This window comes from Amblyraja radiata, chromosome 26 (genome assembly GCF_010909765.2).
Source record: "Amblyraja radiata isolate CabotCenter1 chromosome 26, sAmbRad1.1.pri, whole genome shotgun sequence".
Classification (NCBI taxonomy): Eukaryota; Metazoa; Chordata; class Chondrichthyes; order Rajiformes; family Rajidae; genus Amblyraja; species Amblyraja radiata.
In genome coordinates, this window is record NC_045981.1 from 60,945 (window position 1) to 79,511 (window position 18,567).

Consider the following 18,567-nt stretch of genomic DNA (forward strand, 5'->3'; position numbering starts at 1 on the left):
CTCCAAAAACGTACAGGTTTGTAGGTTAAATGGTTTTGGTAAAAATTGCGACTTGTCCCTAGTGTGTATGATAGTGCTAGTTTAGGGGGTGATTGCTGGTCGGTGCGGACACGTTGGGCTGAAGGGCCTGTCTTCACGCCGTATCTCTAAAGTCTACATTATTTGGGGTTTATGAACCCCTAAATAGCATGAAAGCAGCATCTCACAGATCCCACGGCCTGGGTTAAACTGTGGTCTCGGGTACATGTGAGGAGTTTCCATATTCTCCCAGTGACCAATTGATTTTCCCCCTGATGGTCCAATTTTTTCCTGCATCCCATAGACACACTGGTCAGTAGGCTGAGTAGTAATTTAAATTGCTTTTGGTGTCGATGGCTGGTGAGAGAATTGGTTGGGACAAGGCAGTCATTTAGTCTTGTTTAGAGATACAGCGTTGAAACAGCCCCTTTGGCCCACAGAGTCCACTCTGAACAGCAATCACACAAGTTCTATCCCTTCACACCGTGTACACTAGGGACAATTTACAGAAACCAATTAACCTACAAAACCTACACATCTTTGAAATGAAGGAAGAAACCGGAGCACTCGGAGAAAACCCAAGCAGTCACAGGGAGAACATATAAATTCTGTGCAGACACTGGCACTGTAAGGCAGCAGCTCTAATGCTGCACCACCATGCGCTAAGAAATTTCACACTGGGAAATAAGTGGGGAATTGGAATAGATGGAAATGCTCAGGGCTGGCATAATCTTAATGGGCCAAATGGCCTCCAGCTAGGTTAGTGAGGAAATGTAATCTATATTACTAAATCTCTGTTCTTGACCGCTTTTGGCCTTCTGTGCTGCGATTTCCGAGAGAACGCCGCCACCTACGGCCGTCATTTTTGGCCACCTCGCTCAGAGCCCCCCTCCGCCGCATGTGTGCCGAGGATTTTTCCCGTCGATGAAAAATGACAGAGATATTAATGTTTTTACAAAATTCCCCATTCTCTCTGCTGCCCCTGCTGGAGGGAGGGGGAGGGACTATAAAACCAGGAAGTGGTGTGCCTCAATCAGTCTCTGCAAGTGGTGTGCCTCAATCAGAGCTCTGAATAACACTGAACAAATGTCTCCACAGTTGTGAGTACCCATAATGTGGTATGAAAATGAAAATATGGTTAGTTTGAGGAAAAAAGCACTGCCTGCAAATGGTTGTTTGGGTTGAAGTAAAAAAGCACCCTCTCTCTCTCTCTCCCCTCCTCTCTCTCCCCTCTCTCTCTCTCCCCTTCTCTCACTCCTTCCCTCTCTCCCCCTCTCTCTCCCTACACTCTCTCTCTCTCTCTCTCCCCTCCTCTCTCCCCCCTCTCCCCATCACCCCCCCCCTCTCCTCTTCCCCCTCTCCTCTTCCCCTCTCCCCCCCATACCTCTCTCTCCCCTCTTTTTCTCCCTCTCCTCCCCTCCACCCTCCCTCCCCTCCCTGCTCCCCACCTCTCCCCCTCCCCTCACCTCACCCCCCTCTCAGCACACCCTCTCTCCCCCTCCTCTCCTCCCCCCCTCTCCCCTAAACCCCCTCCCCTCCACACCCCCTACCCTCTTCCCTCCACCCTCCCCCCCCCCGTCCCTGCTCCCCACCTCTCCCCCTCACCCCCCTCTCAGCACCCCCTCTCTCTCCCCCTCTCTCTCTCCTCCCCTCCTCCCCCACCTTTCCCCCCTCACCCACCCTCCCTCTTCTCCTCCTCTCCACCCCCCATCCCTCTTGCCCCTCTCTCTGTGTCTCTGTCTCTCTCTCTCTCTGTCTCTGCCCCTTCTCTCTCTGCCCTCACTCTCTAAACCCGCCCCCCCCCCCCACCTCTCTCTAGATGTGACTATAAGTTGGGGGCTATGTGTCAGTAGATAGGGTGGTTATGGGGTAAAAGGAGCAAATTAATAATATTAATATAATATCAAGGGTGGTAATTAGCGTGAGTGCGAGGGGGTGGGGATAGTTAGTGTGTGTGATGCTGCATGCCGCCTCCCCCCCCACAACCGCACGTTGGGGGAACAGACCCAACGGGTCTGCACTTGGTCTAGTAAAAATATAAATCCTTCATGCTGCTTAACACAAGTTCAACTGTGCACATCCTCCAACCTCATCTTGGTTCACTTGCACCTCCTCCAACCTCATCTACTGCATCTGCTGTACCAGGTGTGGACTCCTGTACATCGGCGAGACCAAGCGCAGGCTCGGCGATCGTTTCGCTCAACACCTCCGCTCAGTTCGCCTAAACCTACATGATCCTCCGGTTGCTAAACACTTCAACTACCCTTCCCATTCCCAATCTGACTTTTCTGTCCTGGGCCTCCTCCACTGACAGAGTGAGGCCCAGCGCAAATTAGAGGAACAGCACCTCATATTTCACTTGGCAGCTTACAACTCAACGGTGTGAACATTGACTTCTCTAACTTCAAGTGACCTTTGCTTTCTCTCTCTCTCTCCGTCCTCTCCCCCTTCCCAGTTCTCTGACCCGTCTTAATGTCTCCAACTACATTTTATCTCTCTGATTGCTTTGTTGTTACCCTCTCCCAACTAACAATGATCTGCAGGGCTCTCCATAATGTTTGGGACACAGACTCATCATTTATTTATTTGCCTCTGTACTCCACAATTTGAGATTTGTAATAGAAAAAAATCACATGTGGTTAAAGTGCCCATTGTCAGATTTTTATAAAGGCCATTTTTATACATTTTGGTTTCACCTGTTTTCACACCTTACACTTCCTTATCTATACACTTATCCCACTCCCTGACATCAGTCCGTAGAAGAGTCTCGATCTGAAACGTAACCCATGCCTTCTCTCCAGAGATGCTGCCTGTCCCGCTGAGTTACTGCAGCATTTTGAGTCTATCTTCAAAGTCAGGAAGAGACAAAGACTGGATTGTGGGGCTCCAAAATGGCATTGGCCAGGTCTAAATCCCTGATTGACACCTTGAACTATATCCTGATGATCAACCCTGCCTATACCTTCTCCACTGTCAGAGTGAGGTCACATGCAAACTGGAGAAACTGCACCTTTTTTCCACTTGGGCAGCTTACAACCCAGCGGTATGAATTTGATTTCTCTAATTTCAAGTATCCCTTGCATTCACTCTTTCTCCGTCCCTCACCCACCCTAGTTGTCCTGCTAGTTTCACTGTTTGTATCCTTTTGTTATCATCCCTTCCACAGTCAACAATGGACCATTGTGGGCTCCACTTTTCCTTGGTCATGTATTGGCTCCGATTTGTTCTGAATCTCATGTCAAGTCAAGTTTATTCGTCACATACACATACGAGATGTGCAGTGAAATGAAAAGTGGCAATGCTCGCGGACTTTGTGCAAAAAGACAAACAAACAAACAACCAAACAAACTACAAACAGAATGGAACAGAATCACATATTCTTTTACATATTAAATATTGTGGGTGGAAGGAAAAATGGAAAAAAAACAGCAATTTAAAAAAAAGCAGTAGAGTGGAACAGTAAAGTTAGTCCCTGGTGAAATAGGAGTTTCTGGGCCTCTGGGAAGAAACTCCTTCTCAACCTCTCCGTTCTCACAGCATGGCAACGGAGGCGTTTGCCTGACCGTAGCAGCTGGAACAGTCCGTTGCTAGGGTGGAAGGGGTCTCCCATGATCTTGTTGGCTCTGGAGTTGCACCTTCTGATGTATAGTTCCTGCAAGGGGGCGAGTGAAGTTCCCATAGTGCGTTCGGTCTAACGCACTACTCTCTGCAGAGCCTTCTTGTCCTGGGCAGAGCAATTCCCAAACCAGATTGTAATATTTCCGGACAAGATGCTTTCCACAGCCACTGAGTAGAACCACTGGAGGATCCTCGGAGACACTCTGAATTTCCTCAATTGCCTGAGGTGGTAAAGGCGCTGCCTTGCCTTACTCACGAGTGCTGCGGCGTGTGATGTCCATGTCATATCCTCAGAGATGTGGACTCCCAGATATTTAAAACAGCTCACCATATCCACAGTATCCCCATTTATCCTCAATGGAGTGTACGTCCTCGGATGATGTGCCCTCCTAAAGTCCACGATCAGCTCCTTAGTTTTTTTGATGTTCAAGAGGAGGCTGTTGTCCTGACACCATAGTGCCAGATCAGCCACCTCCTCCCAGTAGGCTTTCTCATCGTTGTCTGAGATCAGGCCCACCACCACAGTGTCATCAGCAAACTTGATTATTGAATTGGAGCTGAACCTAGCCACACAGTCATGTGTGTACAGGGAGTACAATAGGGGGCTGAGGACACAACCCTGGGGCGATCCTGTGCTCAGGGTGAGGGACTTCGATGTATTTCTTCCCATCTTGACTACCTGGGGCCTGGCGGTGAGAATGTCCAGGGCCAGGCACACAGGGGGGTGTTGAGCCCTAATTCCAGTAGCTTCTCGGCCAGTCTGGTGGGGACTATCGTGTTGAAGGCTAAACTGTAGTCTATGAACAGCATCCTCACGTAGTCCCCCTTCTGGCTGTCAAGATGAGAGCCATACCTTAAGTTTCTCCTCTCCGTCTGAAGAAGGGTCTCGACCCGAAACGTCACCTATTCCTTATTCCTTGAGATGCTGCCCGACCCACTGAATTACTCCAGCATTTTGTCTCTATCTTCTGCCCATAGCTTATTATTTTTACTTGAATGTGGCTGAATTTTAGGGATGCCAATGAACAAGTCAATGCTGGCACAAAAACATAATAATGGCAGAAAATCTTTACATATAAACTGCACTCCCCAAATGAAGAGAGGAAATAAAAGGCATAGATTTGCAGTCTAGGTCAGTGGATGGAGGAGAGGATCATTGTCAAGATAAGACTGTATTCTGTAGAACCAGAAACATGGCGGCTTTGTGTAAAGTCTCGGTGAAGTCGACTATTGCATCACAAACGTTGCACTTTCATGCCTATCTACGATTGTGCTTATCTATAGTATGGTTTTACTGAATTGTATGCAAAACAAAGTATTTCACTGTACCTAGGTACATGTGATAATAAAGTATCATCATCATCATAACTCCAGTCCAAACAGATGGGGGTGATAAGGTTCCTTCCTCTATGAGGTATTCTTCATTCAAATAATTTGTAAGATCCCAGGCCATGAAGAACATTTAGGGTGGTGCAGCGGTAAAGTTGCTGCCTTACAATGACAGAGACCCAGGTTCGATCCTGACTACGGGTGCTGTCTGTGCGGAGTTTGTACGTTCTCCCTGTGCCTGGTGTGTTGCATAGTGTTGGTGTACAGGGATCGCTGGTCGGCGTGGACTCGGTCGGCCTGTTTCCACGCTGTATCTCTAAAACTGTTTAAGAAAGTCCAAACTGTGGAAAACCATGTCTTACCTATAGATATTGACAAACTGTTTCCCCATGGAGAGAGCACCCGAGTGCAGATCAAGAATGGAGGCCTGTGAATAGAGAGAGAATTCAACAAATTAATGATTGCCACGTGCAATACAACACTTGTCCCACTGCGAAACTACCATCATTTTCGTAATGTTTTGCAATATAAAATTGAATTGCTTTATATTTTAAATAAAATTAAGCAAATGGATGAGGGTTTCGTGTTAGAATCAAGCAGCTTCATTGCCATAAACAATCAGCAAAAAGCAGCAGGTAAGGAATTCAACAACGTGGAGAGAAACTGTTGTAAAACCCAGCAGGTCTGGAGGTTAACACTTCACACTGAAAAGGTTTTGCACAGTTTTGCTCCACAAATGACATATAATCTGCTGCACAGTTTCAGCGGTTTCTCTTCTTGCTGATTGGAATAGTGGACTAAAGTTCCACTGCTTCACTTCCTCAGTCAGATAAAACATGACCAAAAAAAAAAGCAATCAGATTGATTCGCAGCAACCAACTGTATCAGGAAATCACTGCGTTTGCTCAGAAACTGTGCACAAGCTAATTGGTTCTTTTAAGCAGCAAACTGAATTCAAGAATGGTTCATTGCCATTTGCACCAATCGCAGACCAATGATATTCTTACTTATAGCAGCAGAACAGGCCTGTAAACACAGTACTCATACAGAAGGTCATAAGGTCATAGAAACATAGACATAGAAACATAGAAAATAGGTGCAGGAGTAGGCCATTCGGCCCTTCGAGCCTGCACCGCCATTCAATAGGATCATGGCTGATCATCCACCTCAGTATCCTGTACCTGCCTTCTCTCCATACCCCCTGATCCCTTTAGCCACAAGGGCCACATCTAACTCCCTCTTAAATATAGCCAATGAACTGGCCTCAACTACCTTCTGCGGCAGAGAAATCCAGAGATTCACCACTCTCTGTGTGAAAAATGTTTTCCTCATCTCGGTCCTAAAAGATTTCCCCCTTATCCTTAAACTGTGACCCCTTGTTCTGGACTTCCCCAACATCGGGAACAATCTTCCTGCATCTAGCCTGTCCAACCCCTTAAGAATTTTATAAGTTTCTATAAGATCCCCCCTCAATCTTCTAAATTCTAGCGAATACAAACCGAGTCTATCCAGTCTTTCTTCATATGAAAGTCCTGACATCCCAGGAATCAGTCTGGTGAACCTTCTCTGTACTCCCTCTATGGCAAGAATGTCCTTCCTCAGATTAGGAGACCAAAACTGTACGCCTTACTCCAGGTGTGGTCTCACCAGGACCCTGTACAACTGCAGTAGAACCTCCCTGCTCCTATACTCAAATCCTTTTGCTATGAATGCTAACATACCATTCGCCTTCTTCACTGCCTGCCGCACCTGCATGCCTACTTTCAATGACTGGTGTACCATGACACCCAGGTCTCTTTGCATCTCCCCCTTTCCTAATCGGCCACCATTCAGATAATAGTCTACTTTCCTGTTTTTGCCACCAAAGTGGATAACCTCACATTTATCCATATTATACTGCATCTGCCATGCATTTGCCCACTCACCCAGCCTATACAAGTCACCTTGCAGCCTTCTAGCATCCTCCTCACAGCTAACACTGCCCTCCAGCTTCGTGTCATCCGCAAATTTGGAGATGTTGCATTGAATTCCCTCGTCCAAATCATTAATATATATCGTAAATAGCTGGGGTCCCAGCACTGAGCCTTGCGGTACCCCACTAGTCACTGCCTGCCATTGTGAAAAGGACCCGTTTACTCCTACTCTTTGCTTCCTGTCTGCCAGCCAGTTCTCTATCCACATCAATACTGAACCCCCAATACCGTGTGCTTTAAGTTTGTATATTAATCTCTTATGTGGAACCTTGTTGAAAGCCTTCTGAAAGTCTAGATATAACACATCCACTGGTTCTCCCTTATCCACTCTACTAGTTACATCCTCGAAAAATTCTATAAGATTCGTCAGACATGATTTACCTTTCATAAATCCATGCTGACTTTGTCCAATGATTTCACCACTTTCCAAATGTGCTGCTATCCCATCTTTAATAACTGATTCTATCAGTTTCCCCACTACCGACATTAGACTAACAGGTCTGTAATTCCCCGTTTTCTCTCTCCCTCCCTTTTTAAAAAGTGGGGTTACATTAGCTACCCTCCAATCCTCAGGAACTACTCCAGAATCTAAAGAGTTTTGAAAGATTATCACTAATGCATCCACTATTTCTGGGGCTACTTCCTTAAGTACTCTGAGATGCAGCCTATCTGGCCCTGGGGATTTATTGGCCTTTACTCCATTCAATTTACCTAACACCACTTCCCGGCTAACCTGGATTTCACTCAGTTCCTCCATCTTATTTGACCCCCGGTCCCCTGCTATTTCCGGCAGATTATTTATGTCTTCCTTAGTGAAGACAGAACCAAAGTAGTTATTCAATTGATCTGCCATGTCCTTGTTCCCCATGATCAATTCACCCGTTTCTGACTGCAAGGATCCTACATTTGTTTTAACTAATCTTTTTCTCTTCACATATCTATAAAAGCTTTTGCAGTCAGTTTTTATGTTCCCTGCCAGTTTTCTTTCATAATCTATTTTCCCTTTCCTAATTAAGCCCTTTGTCCTTCTCTGCTGGACTCTGAATTTCTCCCAGTTCTCTGGTAGGCTGCTTTTTCTGGCTAATTTGTACGCTTCATCTTTTGTTTTGATACTATGCCTGATTTTCCTTGTTATCCACGGATGCACTACCTTCCCTGATTTATTTTTTTGCCAAACTGGGATGAACAATTGTTGTAGTTCATCCATGCAGTCTTTAAATGCCTTCCATTGCATATCCACCGTCAACCCATTAAGAATCAATTGCCAGTCTATCTTGGCCAATTCACGTCTCATACCCTCAAAGTTACCTTTCTTTAATTCAGGACCCTTGTTTCTGAATTAACAATGTCACTCTCCATCCTAATGAAGAACTCAACCATATTATGGTCACTCTTGCCCAAGGGGCCACGCACAACAAGACTGCTAACTAACCCTTCCTCGGAGACCCAGGACCGTTGGAGACAGCGGTGGAGGGTCAGAGCGGTGAGGGCTTGAATCGGGCACGGGGCTTGTTCTCACAGAGACCCAGGACCGTTGGAGACAGCGGTGGAGGGTCAGAGCGGTGAGGGCTTGAATCAGGCACGGGGCTTGTTCTCACAGAGACCCAGGACCGTTGGAGACAGCGGTGGAGGGTCAGAGCGGTGAGGGCTTGAATCGGGCACGGGGCTTGTTCTCACAGAGACCCAGGACCGTTGGAGACAGCGGTGGAGGGTCAGAGCGGTGAGGGCTTGAATCGGGCACGGGGCTTGTTCTCACAGAGACCCAGGACTGTTGGAGACAGCGGTGGAGGGTCAGAGCGGTGAGGGCTTGAATCGGGCACGGGGCTTGTTCTCACAGAGACCCAGGACCGTTGGAGACAGCGGTGGAGGGTCAGAGCGGTGAGGGCTTGAATCGGGCACGGGGCTTGTTCTCACAGAGACCCAGGACCGTTGGAGACAGCGGTGGAGGGTCAGAGCGGTGAGGGCTTGAATCGGGCACGGGGCTTGTTCTCACAGAGACCCAGGACCGTTGGAGACAGCGGTGGAGGGTCAGAGCGGTGAGGGCTTGAATCGGGCACGGGGCTTGTTCTCACAGAGACCCAGGACCGTTGGAGACAGCGGTGGAGGGTCAGAGCGGTGAGGGCTTGAATCGGGCACGGGGCTTGTTCTCACAGAGACCCAGGACCGTTGGAGACAGCGGTGGAGGGTCAGAGCGGTGAGGGCTTGAATCGGGCACGGGGCTTGTTCTCACAGAGACCCAGGACCGTTGGAGACAGCGGTGGAGGGTCAGAGCGGTGAGGGCTTGAATCGGGCACGGGGCTTGTTCTCACAGAGACCCAGGACCGTTGGAGACAGCGGTGGAGGGTCAGAGCAGTGAGGGCTTGAATCGGGCACGGGGCTTGTTCTCACAGAGACCCAGGACCGTTGGAGACAGCGGTGGAGGGTCAGAGCGGTGAGGGCTTGAATCGGGCACGGGGCTTGTTCTCACAGAGACCCAGGACCGTTGGAGACAGCGGTGGAGGGTCAGAGCGGTGAGGGCTTGAATCGGGCACGGGGCTTGTTCTCACAGAGACCCAGGACCGTTGGAGACAGCGGTGGAGGGTCAGAGCGGTGAGGGCTTGAATCGGGCACGGGGCTTGTTCTCACAGAGACCCAGGACCGTTGGAGACAGCGGTGGAGGGTCAGAGCGGTGAGGGCTTGAATCGGGCACGGGGCTTGTTCTCACAGAGACCCAGGACCGTTGGAGACAGCGGTGGAGGGTCAGAGCTTACCAAATCCCGTAACGTTCCATACTCCATAGGGAGGGTTTCTGGGGAAGCCGCTGATTGGTGGGAGCAGACTAGAGGAGGCAGCTGATTGGGTGCAACCTCAGGTTAGCATTTCTGCTTTCTGGTTAAAGGTACAGTGATTTAGTAAGGGTACGGTGAGCTAAGGGAGGCTAGGGAAGCGGAAAATCAAAATGTGACAGGAGGATCCAGAATGTGTGAAGATAAAGCTCTAGATGTAAAAGGGGCAAAAACGGAAAGGAAGGGTAGTAAGAATCATCTGAAAGTGCTTTATCTAAATGCGCGGAGTATTCAAAATAAGATAAATGAATTAACGGTGCAATTAAGTATATTTAGTTATGATATCGTGGCCATTACGGAGACATGGCTGCAAGGGGATCAGGACTGGGAGTTAAATATAGAGGGGTACTCGACAATTAGAAAAGATAGACAGGAAAGAAAGGGAGGAGGGGTGGCCCTTTTAATAAGGGAGGGAATAACGGCAATGGAGAGGAAGGATATTGCGTTGAAGGATCAGGATAGTGAAACAGCTTGGGTACAGATAGAGAATAACAAAGGGAAAAAAACACTGGTGGGTGTAATTTATAGACCTCCAAATAGCTGTGACGCTGTTAGTCAGAACATAAATCTGCAAATAGTTGACGCATGTAAAAAGGGAACTGCTGTAATCATGGGGGACTTCAATTTTCATATTAATTGGGCAGACCAAACTGGGCAGGGTAGACTAGAGGAAGAGTTTATAGAATGTATTAGAGACGGGTTCCTAGAGCAGTATGTCACGGAACCGACAAGTGGGGAGGCAATCTTAGATCTGGTCCTGTGTAATGAAGCAGGATTAATTAAAAATGTCATAGTTAGGGACTCGTTGGGAACAAGTGACCACAATATGGTCGAATTCCATATTCAGATAGAAGGGGAGCAGGTTGAAACTCAGGCTAGGGTGCTTAGTCTAAATAAGGGGGATTATGAAGGTATGAGGACTGAGCTGATCAAAGTTGACTGGGATAGCAGACTCAAGAATCAGACGGTACATGAGCAGTGGTGTACGTTTAAAGGTCTTCTGTATAACCTTCAAGATAAATTTATTCCTATGAAGAAAAAAAGGGGTAAGGGTAAGAACAGTCAGCCATGGCTCAGTAAAGTTATAAAGGATAGTATTCGGCTGAAGGCAAGGGCATACAAGGTAGCCAGAGGTAGTGGGAGGGTAGAGGATTGGGAAGCATTTAAAGGTCAGCAGAAAGTAACTAAGAGATTAATTAAGACGGGGAAAGTAGGCTATGAAAGGAATTTAGCGAACAACATAAAAACTAATAGTAAGAGTTTTTATAGCTATATAAGAAGAAAAAGGGTGGTTAAGGTGAACGTTGGTCCATTGGAGGGTGAGACTGGAGAGTTGTTGGTGGGGAACATGGAAATGGCAAAGGCATTAAACGAGTATTTTGTATCGGTCTTCACCATAGAAGACACAAAAAATATTCCAACGCTGGATAAACAGGAGGCGGTAGGAGTGGAGGAGCTAAATACTATTAAGATCACCAAGGAGGTGGTATTAGGGAAATTAATGGGACTGAAGGAGGATAAATCCCCTGGACCTGATGGATTACATCCAAGGGTCTTGAGGGAGATAGCAGTGGGGATTGTGGATGCATTGGTGATAATTTTCCAAAACTCCCTGGAGGCAGGAACGGTCCCAGTGGATTGGAAAATGGCCAATGTAACACCTATATTTAAAAAAGGAAGTAAACAGAAGGCGGGTAACTATAGACCGGTTAGTCTAACATCGGTGGTGGGTAAAATGTTGGAGACAATTATTAAAGAATCACTAACGGGCCACTTGGATAAACATGACTTCATCAGACAGAACCAGCATGGTTTTGTGAAGGGGAAGTCGTGTTTAACGAATCTGCTCGAATTCTTTGAGGAAGTAACAAGCCGAGTGGATAAAGGGGAACCGGTGGATGTGGTATACTTGGACTTCCAAAAGGCTTTTGACAAGGTGCCACATAAGAGACTGTTGCTAAAAATAAAAAATTGTGGGATTGGGGGTAATATATTAGCATGGGTAGAGGATTGGCTAACGAATAGGAAGCAGAGAGTGGGGATAAATGGTTCATACTCGGGATGGCAACCGGTAACTAGCGGGGTTCCGCAAGGGTCGGTGCTGGGACCACAGTTGTTCACAATTTATATAAATGATTTGGAGGAGGGAACCAAGTGTAATATATCAAAATTTGCGGACGATACGAAAATGGGAGGGAAAGTAGGGGATGAGGAGGATAGGAAGAGTCTGCAAAAGGATATAGATAAGCTAGGTGAGTGGGCAACAACTTGGCAGATGAAATTTAATACTAATAAATGTGAAGTCATTCACTTTGGGGAAAAAAATGATAGGGCAAGTTATTTTCTAAATGAGGAGGAGCTGCGTTGTAATGCAACGCAAAGGGATCTAGGGGTATTAGTACATGAATCACTAAAAGTCAGTATGCAGGTGCAGCAAGCAGTCAGGAAGGCCAATGGAGTTTTGGCCTTTATTGCTAGGGGGATTGAGTATAAAAACACGGAGGTCTTGCTGCAGCTGTACACGGTATTAGTGAGACCACATTTGGAATACTGTGTACAGTTCTGGGGTCCATACTTAAGAAAGGATGTACTAGCCCTGGAGGCAGTGCAGCGAAGGTTTACAAGATTAATTCCTGCAATGAGGGGATTGACATATGAGGAAAGGTTAAGTAAGCTGGGACTCTACTCTTTGGAGTTTAGAAGAATGAGAGGCGATCTCATTGAAACGTATAAGATCGTGAGGGGCCTTGATCGGGTGGATGCACCGAGGATGTTCCCAATGATCGGGGAGGCTAGAACTAGGGGACATAGTTGCAGAGTGAGGGGGGGCTCTTTTAAAACTGAGATGAGGAAGAACTTCTTCACCCAGAGGGTGGTTAGTTTGTGGAATTCACTGCCCCAGGGAGCAGTGGAAGCAGAAACGTTAAATATATTTAAGTCAAAAATAGATGGTTTTTTAGCTGCCAAGGGGATAAGGGGCTACGGGGAGAGGGCAGGGATATGGACCTAGGTATGGTTAGTATAGTAGACCTGAGTGATCTCCTGGACAAGTGTCGATCGCCTGGATTGGGGTCGGAGAGGAATTTCCCGGATTTTTTTCCCGAATTGGACCTGGGTTTTTATCCGGTTTTTTGCCTCCCCCAGGAGATCACGCGGTTCTTGGGGTGGAGAGGGGTGATAGCGGTATAAAGGGGAGGGTAGTGTCTTGTGTTCTGTGTCTTGTGTCTACTGTTTGTGGGTAAGTGTGTCTGTTTAGTGTTCAGCCATGAGTGAATGGCGGTGCGGGCTCGACGGACCTGGTGGTCTACTCTCGCACCTACTTTCTATGATTCTATGATTCTATGATTACTCAATACCCAATCTAGAATAGCCTGCTCTCTCGTCGGTTCCTCTACATGTTGGTTTAGAAAACTATCCCGCATAAAGAACCACCTTTAATTCTGAGGCTATGACATCTAGTTCTAGACTTCCCCCACGAATAGAAACTTTAAAAAAAGTTTGCTATTTAAGTATGAAAGTTCATAACATTGAGCCACTTACCCCACCATCCGAGCCACCCAGCGATAGGCCTCTCTTTGCTATGCTGCAAATAAAAAGTAAAGTTTGAAACGGGGAAGGTATCATTTAGATCCACATTTCATTTGCCACATGTTACTACAGCTCAGTTTAAGTGGGCCTTACCTCATTTAATTGAGTCAAAGTAAACATTAACATTTTAATTTGTATGAATCTAGTGCTTCTTTGTCAAATCTTTTTAGTGACATGTTGTGAACTTTCTTTTTGCAAACAAAATGTTAGATTACATGAACAAATATAGTACAAAACAACAACAGTGAAATATTGAGCACAACAGTGAGAGGGGAAAGATTTAATAGGAACCTGAGGAGCAACTTTTTTCACCCAGAGGGTGGTGGAACAAGGAAGTAGTTGAGGCAGGTACAACATAACCATTTAGACATGTGGGCAGTTGCAGGGATCGGAAAGGTTTAGGATACGGGCCAACTGGGACCAGTATAGATGAGTCATCTTGGTTACCTTTGGTTCCAGAGGCTTTTGGGATTATCCTTTTTGTTGGGACAAACAAAGGTCAAGGCCTCCATAGGAATCGAACGGTACCAAAACGGTCTGCCTAGGCCGCCGAGCCACTGAGATACTAGCCTGCAAAGTCGACCTTGGAAGTCGGCTATGGGAACGGATCTGCCGGCTCCGGTCCAGCTGGAGTTCCTGAGCCCTGGCTACAGGGGGCAAATTCGACCCGCCAATCGACGTGGAATTCCCGATGTGGTCGAGATCGGCCACTTAACCCGGCCTAAACGTCACATTTAGCCGCTGTGCCACCCCGTGTATTCACTTGCAGTTGTTCCAATTTAGTGTGCAACGTTCAATGCTCACGATGTAGTCGTCTCTACACTGGAGAAACCTCACACAGATTAGGTTAATGCTCGCAATAACAGCAAAGAGCTTTCTTACAGCCCCAGTGACCCGGGTTTAATCCTGACTTCGGGTGCAATTGTACATAGTTTGCACGTTCTCCCTGTAACTGCATGGGTTTCCTCCCACATACCAAAGTCGTGCAGGTTTGTTAGTTAATTGGCTTCTGTAAATTGCCCCTAGTGTGTAGGATGCAAATGTGGGATAACATGGGTGATGGATGTTCACCGTGAACTCGGTGGGCCAAAGGGCTGGTTCCATGCTGTATCTCTATAGGCAACATCTGTGGAGAGAGTGGACAGGTGCTGTCTCACGTCTAGACTTTTCTTCAGACTTGGCTGAGGGAAGGTCCCAACTTGAAACGTTGTCTGTCCGTCCCCTCCAGAGCCCCGGATGCAGGGGGCAGGTTCGAACTGCCGATCGGCCGCAAAAGTCCCGATGAGGTCAGGATCAGCCACCTCACCCGGCCTAGGCACTACATTTTCGAGAGGGAACTTCATGTGTGCTCTTGTAATTTGTCCGGATTAAAGGAGATGCCGGACCACCAGTTGCTGGACAATCGATGGTGGACCCCGTACCATGGTTTGACTTTCCAAGATACACCTCAAACCAATCCAAATTAACCTTCATTGCCCAACTTCATTAAATCTCCAAAATATTCACGGTTTTTAGGGCGGCACGATGGCGCAGTGGTGGAGTTGCTGCCTTACAGCGCCAGAGACCCGGGTTCGATCCCAACTACGGGTGCTGTCTGAACGGAGTTTGTACGTTCTCCCCGTGACCGCGTGGGTTTTCTCAGAAATCTTCGGTTTCCACCCACACTCCAAAGACGTACAATTTTGTAGGTTAATCGGCTTTGGTATAAATGTAAAATTGTCCCTAGAGTGTGTAGCGTGTTAGTGCGCGGGAATCGCTGGTCAGCACGGACTTGGTGGGCTGAAGGGCCTGTTACCGCGATGTATCTCTAAACTAAACAACACTAAACAATGTAGCTAGATAGGAATGTGCAGTCGTCCATTAAAGTGCTGAGTTCAGCAGCCTACCAAGCAGAGCGGGACTAATAGGAGCAAGTGCACTTTAAGTTGGAGAATAGGGTAAGTTAATTCAGTCCTCTATTTCCAATTACTGACATAATACATAATACATATTTGTTTTGTTAACTCTTCACGCTCCTAATGCATGGTATTCTAAATTTGACATGATTGATTGTACCTGTACTCCCAGGAGCAAAGAAGATTGCAAAAAGTGGTGAACATTGCCCTGTCCATCACAGGTTCTGACCTCCCCACCATTGATGGGATTTACAGGAGTCGTTGCCTCAAAAAGGCAGCCAGCATCATCAGAGACCCACACCGCCCTGGCCACACTCTCATTACATTCCTGCCACCGGAGCCTGAAAACTATAACGTCTAGGTTCAGGAACAGCTTTTTTCCTACAGCTGTCAGTTTATCTATATTACTAAAAGTCTGATCTTGACCACTTCCTGTTGTTCTGTATATTGATTTTAGAAAAAACGCTGCCACTTACGGCTGTGATTTTTGGCCATCCTACTCAGAGGCCCCCTCCGCTGCGCAGGACAAGAGGATTTTTCCCATCGATTAAAAATAAAAGAATTATTAGTCTTTAAAAAATGTTAAAGATTCTCTCTCCTGAAGGACACGTCCCTTCCGGAGGGACTATAAAACCCGGAATTGTTGAGTGCCTCAGTCAGTCTCTGCAAGATGGGGGAGCGAGTGGGTCACGTCTCTCAGTCTGAGCTGTGAATAACACTGAACACATGTCTACTAAACTGTGAGTGGTTTTACCGACCTGTCAGTGCCCTTAATGTGGTTTGAAAATATAATTTGGAAATACCAAAGCTGTGTTGCCTTTGGTTTGGAAATGCTAAAGCTGTGTTACCTTTGGTTTGGAAATGCTAAAGCTGTGTTGCCTTTGGTTTGGAAATGCTAAAGCTGGGTTGCCTAATTAAAGTTGCCTTGCCTAATTAAAGTTCAGTGTGTGTGTGTGTGTGTGTGTGTGTGTGTGTGTGTGTGTGTGTGTGTACACATACACACACACTGAACTTCTCGTTCATTATATTATTTACAGAGTATTATGTTTACATATTCTGTTGTGCTGCCGCAAGTAAGAATTTAATTGTTCTGTCTGAGACATATGACAATAAAACACTCTTGACCCTCTTTTTCCCTTCAAGCCAAATATATTTAAGCTAACAAATAACAAATAACCAGGTATTGCAGTCTGTTTTTTCTCCATCTTATTTATTGAGGTATTATTGATTTTTAAAAGATAACAGCAGTACCGTAGCATCTTCAAAGCTTCCTCTCGATTAACCACTGTGTCTTGCACCGCTCTGCCGCATTTTGTTGGAGTACAACCTATTAAAAATTTAAAAAAAAGACAAAACACTTAAAACAAAAGATCTAAAGACAAACTTTGATGATACAACATAGACAGGGAAACTTCTCAGTTTGATAATTCAACAACAAGAAAAACTCAAGATGGACACAAAATGCTGGGGTAACAGGCAGTCTGTCCCGCTGAGTTACTCTGGCATTTTGTGTCTATCTTCGGTTTAAACCAGCATCTGCAGTTCTTTCCTAAACAAGAAAAACTCCATAATTCTAACCGCACTTGCACCTGCCAATTGAATAAGCACAATGATTCAACGATACTTTGAATAGTTGTAGCGGCACCTAGTGGTGGGGTGGGGAGGTCAGAACCCTCATCATTGGTCGGTTCCGTCACGAGACCGCGGGGGTTCGCTCGCAGGCTTTTTAGGGTGTGTTAGTGAGTCAGAGCTCCTCCGAGTAACTGGAGCTATTATTGTTACCCGTCGATCCCAACGTTTTTCCCCGATCCGCAGCTCAGATCCACATCTGACGTCGGTGGGGGCATATGCTCCGATCCTGACAGAGTTCCCGGAGATCCTGACTCCACGATTTCACTCAGACACACCTAAACATGGAGTGGTGCATCACATCCTCTCCGCTGGCCCTCCACTGCATGCAGGGGCGCACAAGCTCACACCCGACAAGTTGCGTTTAGCGAGAGAGGAGTTCCAGATGTTGGAGGACATGGGGATCGTGCAGCGCTCCGACAGCCCTTGGGCTTCCCCACTGCATATGATTCCCAAGCCGTCCGCCGGGTGGTGGCCATGTGGGGATTATCTCCACCTGAATACCGTCACAACCGCCAATTACTACGCAGTCCCGCACCTCCAGGACTTCACGGCCCACTTGGATACTGTTACCATATTCTCCAAGGTCGATCTGGTGCACGGCTACCATCAGATTCCCGTCTACCCCGACGATGTGCCATCATTACTCCGATCGGCCTGTTTCAGTGGCTGTGAATGCCTTTCGGACATAAAAACGCTGCGCAGGCTTTTCAGCGCCTAATGGACATGGTTGCTCGCAGTTTGGACTTTGTTTTCGTGTACCTCGATGACATTCTGGTCGCCAACGGCTGTGAGCACCTTCGCGTGCAGTTACAGCAGCTCCGGATTCACGGCCTGGTCATTAACGCCGGAAAGTGCCAGTTCGGTCTCAGCTCCATTTCCTTCCTTGGGCACCTTTTTACCCCACAGGGCGCCACCCCTCTTCCCAGCAAGGTGGAGGTGATTTGGCAGTTCCCTCGGCCGCTCACCGTCAAGGGGCTGAAGGAGTTTGTGGAGATGGTGAACTTTTACCATCGTTTTGTACCTGCGGTGGCTCGGATCATGCGGCCTTTGTTCCAGTGCCTGGCCGGTAAGCCGCGGGATCTCATATGGGACGCCGAGACCGAGGCCGCTTTCGATGGTGCCAAGGAAGTCCTAGCCAATGCCACATTGCTGGTGCACCCGTGGGCCGCTGATCCCACCACCCTCACCGTTGACGCTTCGGATACTGCTGTCGGAGGGTTCCCGGAGCAGTTTATCGACGGTCGTTGGCAACCGCTTGCTTTCTTCAGCCGGCACCTACGCCCTCCTGAGCGGAACTACAGTGCATTCGACCGTGAGCTTCTGGCTCTTTATTTGGCGGTCCGGCATTTCCGGTATTTCCTGGAGGGCAGGACGTTTACGGCATTTACTGACCACACGCCTCTCACGTTTGCCTTCGCGAAGGTGTCCGACCCCCGGTCTGCTCGTCAGCAGCGGCACCTGGCGTTCGTTTCCGAATTTACCACGATGTTCGGCACATGGAGGGCAAGCAGTTGGCCGATGCTTTGTCTCGCCCTGCGGTCCGTGCTCTGCTGGCCGTGTCCCCGGGTTTGGACTATTCTGGGCTGGCTGCTACACAGTGCGAGGGAGACGAGATGCAAGGCTATCGGACTGCCGTGACGGGATTGGTGTTGCCGATGTTCCATTCGGTCCAGCAGGTGTGACGGTCCT

The 18,567-nt window shown here is 47.5% G+C and overlaps 1 protein-coding gene across 2 annotated transcripts in view; it reads right to left on the reverse strand.

The window, feature by feature from the left end:
- The window catches only part of ogfod3 (2-oxoglutarate and iron dependent oxygenase domain containing 3), a 72,923-nt gene that overhangs the window by 48,253 nt on the left and 6,103 nt on the right, over positions 1-18,567 (reverse strand). For both annotated transcript variants that reach the window (XM_033044003.1, XM_033044002.1), the window contains exons 3-5: positions 16,498-16,573; positions 13,304-13,346; positions 5,328-5,392 (exon numbers count right to left, since the gene is read on the reverse strand). In XM_033044003.1, the coding sequence (XP_032899894.1) occupies positions 5,328-5,392; positions 13,304-13,346; positions 16,498-16,573 (184 nt within the window). The remainder of the gene's footprint in view (positions 1-5,327; positions 5,393-13,303; positions 13,347-16,497; positions 16,574-18,567) is intronic.